This window comes from Pipra filicauda, unplaced genomic scaffold, assembly GCF_003945595.2.
Source record: "Pipra filicauda isolate LSUMZ 115617 unplaced genomic scaffold, ASM394559v2 scaffold31_size4109673_pilon, whole genome shotgun sequence".
NCBI classification, from domain to species: Eukaryota; Metazoa; Chordata; class Aves; order Passeriformes; family Pipridae; genus Pipra; species Pipra filicauda.
The window spans coordinates 3,889,021-3,899,513 of record NW_024104443.1 but is presented as its reverse complement, the minus strand read 5'-3'; the positions used below and the strand labels follow the sequence as shown (position 1 = coordinate 3,899,513).

Below are 10,493 nucleotides of genomic sequence, written 5' to 3'. Positions count from 1 at the left end.
AAAGGCGCTCCGGGGAGCTGTGCCCGCCCGCACCATGGCAGCGGGGAGGGACGCGGCGCTGCTCGCCTGGATCGTCACCCTCGGGGTGACGGCGCTGGGGGCAACAGGTAAATCCAGAGGGGCTGGGGGAAGAGAGTGCGGGGACTCGCTTGTGCGAAGGGACTCTGCATTTCTGAATTGCGTCTGCAACCCCGGGGAACAATTTACCAGTCCCAACTCAGCTTTCACATCCGTTCTTCTTGGACTGCTGCTCTCATCCCAAGGCTGTTTATTTTCAGCTGTGGGGAGAAGTTCTGTGCAGGGAATGGCAGATGATTTCTCACACCACACGCTGTATTTTCCTGTGTGTTTTTCTTGCACTGAGCATTGAAACAAAGGTGTCCTTTCTCTGCAGCACCGTTGGTGACGAACATGCCCGAGGGAACTGGGGATGTTTAGATCAAGTAGCAGCTCTGCAGTGGGTTCAGGAAAATACCATGAGCACACCCGGAGCTGCCTCCCCTGGGGAACCCCGGGCACCCGACCCTGCTGCACAGAAATGGAGTTGGAATAGCAAAGAGTTCTTCATTTCTTTCTGTGGTCTCTTTTCAGTCGTTCATCTTATTTGCCTTCTTTGCAAATAGCAAAATCAAGATCTTGTGTGCTGAGGCAGAGCAGGCCACGGTACCACATCTGTAACTTGGGACTGGGAACTTTCACACCGATCTTAGAGGGAATCTTCTTTAAATGCTAACAGTATCTGTACATGCCAGACTATTTTTAGAAGCTTTTTCTTTGGGCTGTATGTACTATCTAGGGTCTGGAATAGATTTAGTCTGTTCATTGCCTTTTCTGAGTGCGAGCAATCTACTGGGCTTTTATCTAACCACCCAGACCAAAAGAGGTTAAGACTGGTGTGCAGTCACTGATGTGAGTGGTCAGACAATACATGTGATATACCTGGGGGAACTATACCCACAGACTAATCAACATGAAGGCTGAAAGAATGTCAGCTAGACTGATTTAATAAAGGTGTGAGAAAAGTGTATTAGAATAAATTAGAAAATCTAAAATTTTGATTAGTAAATACTAGTAATTAAATTAGTAATATAAAATAGTAAGTTAGTGTACTGTTAGAACTGATTAGAGTTTGTTGAAGCCCTATGTATGAAAATTCTTAAGTAAACAACAGGGGTATATTTAAGTAGCAAATCCAGCAATTAGAAATCTGGTAAGTACTTACAAATGGACCAATTGTGATTTTGTGCTCACATCCTCCAGGACAAAAAGCAGAGCAACCAGAAGTGGAGACCAAATATGGGAGAGCCCGAGGGTTCCAGTTCAAAGTAGACACAGCTGAGAGGAGTGTAAATGTCTTTTTGGGACTTCCTTTTGCTAAACCTCCCCTTGGATCCCTGAGGTTTTCTGAGCCCCAGCCACCTGAGCCATGGAAAGGTGTCAGAGATGCCACTTCCTACCCACCAATGTAAGGCAGTGACAAAACCACTGAATATTTAAGTCATTTTATATTTATACATTATTTCTACATTATATAATAATTTATATACTATTATTTTATATATTTTAATGTAATTCGTAGAATTTATTATTATACATTATATTATAGTAATATTATTCCGATTTTCTATTTAATCACTTTCTACTGCTATAATATTAATTTATATTATATAATATAAATAAATATTCTCTATTTATTATATTATCGTATGTTCTATTATTTATATTATTTGTATTTATATTATTTTAATCATTTGTATAATTTGTATAATACATATAATTGTATTTATATTTATATTTATATTTATATTTATATTTATATTTATATTTATATTTATATTTATATTAGAAGCAATTTCATGACACTGCTGCACATCCAGGGCAATCAAAATCCACGAAGATAAATTCCTTGGTGCCATCTCGTTACATCTGCAGCTGTTGCAGTGAATACATTTCTAAAGACATCTTGATTAGCTGCTCTCTTTACTGCTATTTAATGGGCATCAGGGATGAACTGATATGGATCAGCACTTTACTGAAAATCCTCTCTCCTGGGAGCATTTGGCCATAATTCCCAGTGTTTATAAAGCTTTGGAATACATATTAAGGAAAAAGTGCTGAGTCACATGGTTAATAGGGCACATAAGAAATGCAGGGCAATTCTAGTCTACCTTGTAAATGTTTTATCCATTTGTCCTCCTGCCCTTGTTTAGTGCTCCAAGTCTAATACCTCCCATTACAATATCAAAAGCTGTTGGAGATGTAAAATAATTAATTTACATTTCCATTGAAGGCATTTATAGCCCTATATGTTTGCAGATATATTTCTGTAACATTTTGAAACAAGCAGGATTTATCTGCATGTCCCTGTGTATTGCAGTAGGCAGTGGCTCCTTTTTACACATCTCATTAATGAGAGGTCAAAGGAGGAAAACACATTAAAAGTATTTGTTGCTTGTTATTTTTTCAGGTGTGTGCAGGATCCAGTCCAAGGACAATATTTTTCAGACATGATTACTAATAGAAAGGAGAAGGTTCCTCTTCAGGTGTCTGAAGATTGCTTGTACCTAAATGTGTACACCCCCGTTTCTGCAGGAGAACAGCAGAAGTTGCCTGTAAGCAAAACCACTATAAAACCTCTAGGAAATTTATTTTATGCTTGATTTCCTCTAAATAATCTGTCCAAAGTCACAGGGCACTGATAAAGTTTAAGTATTTAACAAAATCAATACCATTTTGTAGACTTGCAGATCCAAAAGATTTCTACCATTTTTGAAATGTAATCTGAAAGAATCGGGAGTGAAACAACCAAAGATATTCTATTTTGGGTTATATTTAGTTTTTATCACTGGGAGTTCAGGTCTGTGCTGGGTTGATTCTGGTTTTGTCTTTCCAGGTCTTTGTATGGATACATGGAGGTGGATTAGTTTCTGGAGCAGCTTCAACATATGATGGTTCAGCATTAGCAGCCTTTGAAAATGTGGTGGTTGTAACAATTCAGTACAGATTAGGTGTTCTTGGATATCTTAGGTAAGATGTTTTATCCCATTTTTTGCCAGGTGATTTCCAAAATGATGTGTGCAAAGCCTTTGTGAAGTGCAAGAGACTCGTTTATGCAAAGAAACTCTGCATTTCTGAATTGCATCTGCAACCTCTGGGAACAATTTACCAGTCCCAACTCAGCTTTCACATCCGTTCTTCTTGGACTGCTGCTCTCATCCCAAGGCTGTTTATTTTCAGCTGTGGGGAGAAGTTCTGTGCAGGGAATGGCAGATGATTTCTCACACCACACGCTGTATTTTCCTGTGTGTTTTTCTTGCACTGAGCATTGAAACAAAGGTGTCCTTTCTCTGCAGCACTGGTGATGAACATGCCCGAGGGAACTGGGGGTATTTAGATCAGGTAGCAGCTCTCCAGTGGATTCAGGAAAACATCATCCATTTTGGAGGAGATCCAGGATCTGTCACTATCACTGGAGAATCTGCAGGAGGAATCAGTGTTTCTGCTCTTGTAAGTTCACAGTAACATTGCATTTTAATTACTTATGGGATTAAAACCACCATCCATGTTCATTTTCAGTATCTGCCTGAGAAGTCTGGGAGCAAAGTGGCACATCACCTCTGTCTGTGGTACAACAACAGTACAAGTACTTGTAATTAGTCCCCAAATGTCATCTCTCATCCACTAAATTAAATTTGGTGTGTTTGCTTTTTTTCAATGCAAACAAACCTGCCAAAGTCTAACCTTGTGAGAAAAGTCCTGTAAGAGGACTCACAGACCAGTCACTTGTGCAAAGTAATCGAGGTGAATAGTCACGAGAGCTGAACTGGACACACTTTTTGTGTCCCAGTGATTGTGTTAAAATTTTACATCAACACTGAGCACATTGGCTAAGATGCTCTTCTTCTCCAGCCTCACAATTTGGTGCAGATCACAGAGTGAAACCAGGGTTCATTGGGATAAAAATTCCTGTTTCCTAAGCCAGACTGCCTTAGGCATATTCCATTAGTTACTGGTTTGCAGTGGAGTTCCATGAAGTCTGGGAAGCAAAATGCTGTGGGAGGGGAAAACACAAGCAGGAAATCCTTATCTCTGCTGGTGCTGCCAAAGGCCTTTGCACAGCTGAACTATGGTCAGAGGCTGCAGAATAACAGTCTTACGACATTTGCTTTCAGAATGTGTTAAATGGCAATTCCTGATATCAGAATTCTTAGTCAGTGGTTAAAACACAATGCTTGTCATGCTTGTCCTTGCTTTTTCACAGGTCTTATCTCCCCTGGCAAAGGGCTTGTTCCACAGGGCCATTTCAGAGAGTGGTACTGCACTCCTGGGTTTGTTCACTGACCAGCCTAAGGAGGAAGCACAAGTGGGTATTTTGTGGTAATTTTAATTCTTTTTTCAGATAGCTTTGCATATCTTAAACGGTTTATTCTAAAATATAGAAACAGGCTTTTGTTCTTGTGAAACAAACCCCACAGTCAGTAAAGACAGTGTTTCTGTGTGCAAATAGTCCATATTTAATGATGCTTTGCTTTTCAAGTACCCAAATATCCACATGTGTCTCAGTGAAAGTAAAAGACCAAGGAAGGGAAGAGAGAAAGCAGGGAAGAAGTGTGAAATGTCAAGGAATGTTATAACATGCAGTGTCTTCAAGGAAAGTTGAGCTATAATTTTTGGCTGGCAAATGGTATCAGATTCTGAATACTCCTCTCTTCCCCTTCTATTTGATGCCTGTTTGCAAACAAACAAGATTTTATTCAGTTTGTTTAATTTGAGAAGTACTGACCTCAACCCTTTTTGTTCTTCTTCAACTATAAGAAACAACTTCCAGGAATGCAGAACCTGGATTATAAAAGAGACAACACTTTAATGAGCTCTCTCTAATGACAGCTGTTACTCCAGCCAAAAAGACATCACCAAAATGGCATCAAGTGCTCTTTGTTACCATACAGATGGTTGTATTCTCTAAGCCCTTTATGCCATTCTGTTTTCTCAGCCCAGCATCTTATTTATCAGAAGGATTATCTTGGCATATTTCTGTATCAAAACCAAATTGGAGGCATAGGTTTTGTCCTTCTGCCCAGCCCACAGTGTGAAGGTTAAGAGGCTTCCTATTCCCTCCCTGCACAGCTGGGACATGCAAGGCTCCAGCCATCCTTGGGCAGGACTTTCTGCTCCCACACTGGGCTCTTGGGTTTGGTGGCTCATACAGTCAGATATAGGAAATGGGTCCAAAAGTGTTTGTTTTTATTGCTTACAGAAAATTGCTGATGCCTCTGGCTGTGAAAAATCCAGTTCAGCTGCAATAGTTGAGTGCTTGAGAGAAAAAACAGAAGAAGAGATAATACAGCTAACACTAAAAATGGTAGGGGAAATTATACCTCTTGCATTTAAATGACATTTCAAATGTTATCATCACAGAGAATACTATTTGTGTGTTGTGATAGCAGGAGAACTCAAAGTGAGTGTAACCTCTGACTTTCTGGACCTTTCAGGACATGACAACACTGTGGCTGTGCAGCACCTCCCCTGAGAACTGCAAACAGGTACTGCCCTTTCTGCAGGCAGCCACTTGTGGTTGCTGTCATGTTCTCCCAGGGGAAGGGAAAGAGTGTATGAAATGTCACAGTTTCACCTGGAGAACCTGAAAATTAATTAATATAATATATTACGTCCAACTTAAAAGGTCTTATCACAATGCTGGGCTATATGGGCTTTTGAAATTCCAATACAATTTTGAAATTCCCCCACTGCTCCACACATCCCTAACAATACTGAACTAAGAAAAGATGTAAATTGGACATAATCACTTATGTTTCACAAACATTAGGTATTTAATGCTAATCTTCACAGAAGCTTCTGCCTAGTGCAGAAAATCTGTCAGAGAATTAAAGATGGTTTGAATACCATTACTTGTTGTATTTTCATTTGGCTTCACTTTGGAACCACAGTAAAAAATCTAGACTTTTTTTTAGAAAAAAAATAAATTTGCTGATGACACCAAATTGGGAGGGAGTGTCGACCTGCTGGAAGACAGGAGGGCTCTGCAGAGGGATCTGGATAGACTTGAGAGATGGGCTGATTCCAATGGGATGAAGTTCAATAAAGCCAAGTGCCGGGTCCTGCACTTTGGCCACAACAACCCCCTGCAGCGCTACAGGCTGGGCACAGAGGGGCTGGAAAGCAGCCAGGCAGAAAGGGACCGGGGGGTACTAATTGACAGGAAGCTCAACATGAGCCAACAGTGTGCCCAGGTGGCCAAGAAGGCCAATGGGATCTTGTCCTGTATCAAAAATAGCGTGGCCAGCAGGAGCAGGGAAGTGATCCTTCCCCGTACTCTGCGTTGGTGAGGCCACACCTTGAGTATTGTGTTCAGTTCTGGGCCCCTCAGTTCAGAAAGGATATTGAGGTGCTGGAGCGGGTCCAGAGAAGAGCAACAAGGCTGGTGAAGGGACTGGAGCATAAGTCCTATGGGAGAGGCTGAGGGAGCTGGGGTTGTTTAGCCTGGAGAAGAGGAGGCTCAGAGGTGACCTCATCGCCGTCTATAACTACCTGAAGGGAAGTTCTAGCCAGGTGGGGGTTGGTCTCTTCTCTCAGGCACTCAGCAATAGGACAAGGGGGCACGGGCTTAAGCTCCACCAGGGGAAATTTAAGTTGGATATCAGGAGAAAATTCTTTACAGAGAGAGTAATCAGGCATTGGAATGGGCAGCCCAGAGAGGTGGTGGATTCACCATCCCTGGAGATTTTTAAACGCAGATTGGATGTGGCACTGAGTGGCATGATCTAGTAAATGGACTGGATTTGGACCAAGGGTTGGACTCGATGATCTCGGAGGTCTTTTCCAACCCAATCGATTCTATGATTCTATGATTCTATGATTCTATGATTCTATGATTCTATGATTCTATGATTCTATGATTCTATTCTAAAGTATTAATGAAGCTTTTCTTTTCTCTTTTCCCCCATTTTTTTCAGGATTTCTTTTTCATCAGTACATGTGTAGATGGTGTATTTTTTCCAAAGAGTCCCAGGCAATTACTATCTGAAAAATCAATCAATGCAGTCCCATATATGATAGGAGTAAATAACGGAGAATTTACATGGGGACTTCCTATGGTAAGAGACTTACAATGTTACCTATGTATCATTTTGTAAATATAAGATTTTCTAAGAAATATGATTCTTTGTATCATGCAGATGATGAAATTTCCCCCTTTCATGGATGGTCTGGATAAAAATGTTGCACGTGAAATTTTACAAATCTCCTTAGTAATATTACATAAGGTAAGAGACCATTTTCAGAATAACCCAGTGCTGCTGCTTCACTTGCTCTGGTTCTGTGTTTGCACTCCTGGAGGGATACATTTCACAGGCAAACTTTGCTCTGTTGAACAGCTTCCTACCCTGGGGCAGTAAAGGGCAGCAGTGTGGTGAGTTCCTGTTACCTTCAGTGATGGAAAACACTCTAAATTTCCAGCCTCAGTGCCCCTCTTCTTAAAAAGGAGTTCTGTGGAAATCCAGGAGTGATTCAGGTATCTAAACACAGGTCCCTTGTGACATTTTAGATACCCCTGGGTTATCCAAGACATGCACAGTCCCAGCAGGTATGACACGAGACCTAATAAAGCCCTGCTGGGAGACAAGGAAGGACAACTCGAGATCTTTAGGATGCTTGAGGTTTGGCTTCCCTGTACTTTACAAATCTCCCAGCTTTCTGGTTCCTTTGTGCTCTCCTGAAACTACTAAATATAGAAAAATGCAGGTTAAAAGGTGAGAATTAAGGACTCCATAGTACTTGCAAGGGATCATTCAGTGTCACAGACATCCACCATGAACCGAGAAAGGGAGTGAATTATGGTCATCTACAACAAGAAATGGATTTTATGAAATCCAGAGGATTTCTTTGCTCTTGTGAGGGTTTATTTCCACAGAATGGAGAACAATCAACATTGTTGACTGCTGTTATCTAAAGATGTTTGATCTTTAGATCTTGCCTATCTCTTTCCCCTGAAAACACCTATATCTGGTAGCTGTGCAACTCCAATCCTGAGCTCTGAGCCACACTCTGACAGCTGAGGATTTTCTCTGAGAGGTAGTATTTGGGGGTTAGCCAGAGACTTGCATGTGCCACACTCAGTTAGTGCTGTCACTCTTCCTAATGATCCTGATCACTGTAAGCATTGTAAGCCCCTTTTATTGTTCTCTCAGGGTGTTACCTCTGCAGCTGTTGATGGGCTGTACAATGAGTACATAGGGGATGCAGACAGCCCTGCTCAGGTGCGAGATGGCCTTCTGGATGCACTGGGAGATGTCTTCTTTGTGTTTTCATCCCTTGAAGTGGCTAACTTCCACAGAGGTAATGCAGCATCAGTAGAAGAAATGTAGAATTCTCACCCGGGCTGTGGGCTGGACAGTATGTGTCACACTTCATTACCCAGAGAACTGATATTTACTGAACATTTAACCAAAACAGCTGGTAGTGAAAGTTTATCCTCTTTGGTGCCTCTCAGACTAACACTCTTCCCTGTCTCCCAGATGCTGGCAACCCAGTCTACTTCTATGAATTCCAGCATCGACCAAGTGAAGCAGAAGGTGTTTTACCAGACTTTGTAAAAGCAGATCATACATCCGAGATCGCCTTTGTCTTTGGAAAGCCCTTCTTAGCTGGTGATGTATCCATGCTTGCTAAAGTATTCCTTTTAAAGCATCCTTATTACTCATTTTACTTATTGGAGGACTTTAGAATAGACTTTCTCCCTTACAAATATTGTAACGAACACAAAAATTTTCTGTCTTTAGTAGTAGATACTTTTAATGAAATCACTCATCTGCAGCTCTGTCCTAGAGCTCTGCTCAGGTAAAACTGTCACAGCTCAGAGCAACAGGTAGAACTGACCACAGCCTATTGGAATTGGTAGAGCTGCTACTAATTATCCAGGCTCTAATGCTGCCCTTTCATCTCTCACTTTGCAGGAGGTGCTACAGAAGAAGAAAATAAACTTAGCAGAACTGTTATGAAATACTGGACTAACTTTGCTAGAAATGGGTGAGAATCATAATGCTATTTACAGCTCAAGTTTGGTCTGTGCTGCCTGAGACATGCCTGAAGCAGTACTTATGTGGTTGTTCCTAGAAATTTGGCAGAATTTCAGATAAATATTGAAGCAAATTATTTCTCTTCTTGATGTCTTTTCAATGAACCTGCAGACACAAAAAGAAAAAAATAATCCAAGAGCTACAACTCCATCTGCAATGGAGTGTTAGATCCAAAAGTAATGGCAACTATTAAACTTTTGCTGTTCTGCTGAGGAGCATTTTCATAAAAAACATGCAACTATTCAGGGACCAGAAGCACATAATCTGAGCTCGTGTTTGTTTTCTGAAATGCTCAACCCGAGCAGCCAGAGGGCAATGACAGGCAAATGGAAAGCTGACTTTCCCTTCTGTTATTTCCAGAAATCCCAACGGAGAAGGCTTGGTCCATTGGCCTCAGTATGGTCTGGATGAGAAATACCTGGAGATAGACCTGAACCAAAAGGCAGCACAGAAATTCAAGGAAGGCAAAATGAAGTTTTGGACACAGCTCATGAAACAAATGATGAGTGAAAGGAGAGAACACACAGAACTGTAAGAGCTGCAGAGGGCACAGTTTGCTTTCAAGACCCAAAGTAAAGTCAAACAACATTAGTTTGTCAGGATGCAGAGTTATAATCACCTTCTCACTCACTATCATGTAATCTGTTGTCCTTGTCACAGTGAAAGGAGAGAAAGAAGGGATATTTGGAATGTTTGTTGGACCAAAAATCACTATTTAATGGACCAAGCAGAAAAAACCTCCCACGATCTTTCAGGCTCAAACAGACCACAGTATCTATCAGTGGATATCAAAACTGAATAATGAGGAGGGAATTGGCAAATAAATTGAAATCTTTAAGAAATTATTTATACAGAATATATTGTAAGTGTCTGGCTACCTTTTATGCTTACTCCCCTCTTCTTTCAGAAGAGCATGGTCAGTTGTCCTTCTTACAGCCTCTTTCCACTTTCTTTAATTGGAAATAGCTTGTAGGGAGCAGAGCATCCATCAAACTACATCTGTGAGATTGGCTCAACATCTCTCAACTGAGGACAGAAAATCTCTACTTGTTTTATTGGTTTCTGAATTGTTATAAATAAATGTTGCTTTTCATTTTTTTGGAACTTCCTTTTCTTTCATTTAACTGATCCAGGCTCATTCCAAGAGGTTAAATCACACCCAGGAAGCCAGAAAGGTGCCCAGTTTCTTTCTTCAACCTGAAGGGTCTCAGGTATGAGTTTTTCAGGTTTCTTTGCAGAACCTGAGTCTCAAGGCTCCAGGGTTGACACAAACTATTCTGTGGTGTGGTTCTTCAGCCTGGCAATTCCCAGTTCACTGGCAGGTGTCGGGGTTGACAGAGAACCTTTCAGCAACCTGGCAATTAGTGATGAGGAATTTAAACAACTTTTAGGAAATAT

General features: G+C 41.1%; 1 protein-coding gene across 1 annotated transcript; it reads left to right on the top strand.

Moving 5' to 3' along the window:
• LOC113997963 (fatty acyl-CoA hydrolase precursor, medium chain-like) lies at positions 1-10,199 on the top strand. The gene is made up of 14 exons (XM_027740247.2): positions 1-107; positions 1,261-1,465; positions 2,468-2,612; positions 2,894-3,027; positions 3,354-3,507; positions 4,262-4,363; positions 5,258-5,362; positions 5,493-5,543; positions 6,975-7,115; positions 7,197-7,283; positions 8,208-8,355; positions 8,535-8,666; positions 8,973-9,045; positions 9,456-10,199. The coding sequence occupies exons 1-14, from the start codon at positions 35-37 to the stop codon at positions 9,628-9,630; spliced, it is 1,725 nt and encodes a 574-aa protein (XP_027596048.2). The 5' UTR covers positions 1-34; the 3' UTR covers positions 9,631-10,199.
• Positions 10,200-10,493: the final 294 nt, after the last annotated feature.

Bases quoted from the DNA above. Each gene is read 5' to 3' on its own strand.
- LOC113997963 (XM_027740247.2), top strand. From the start codon at position 35: ATGGCAGCGGGGAGGGACGCGGCGCTGCTCGCCTGGATCGTCACCCTC. The intron at 3,028-3,353 runs GTAAGATGTTTT...CTTTCTCTGCAG, and splicing joins GGTGTTCTTGGATATCTTAG to CACTGGTGATGAACATGCCC. The intron at 5,363-5,492 runs GTAGGGGAAATT...TGGACCTTTCAG, and splicing joins TACAGCTAACACTAAAAATG to GACATGACAACACTGTGGCT.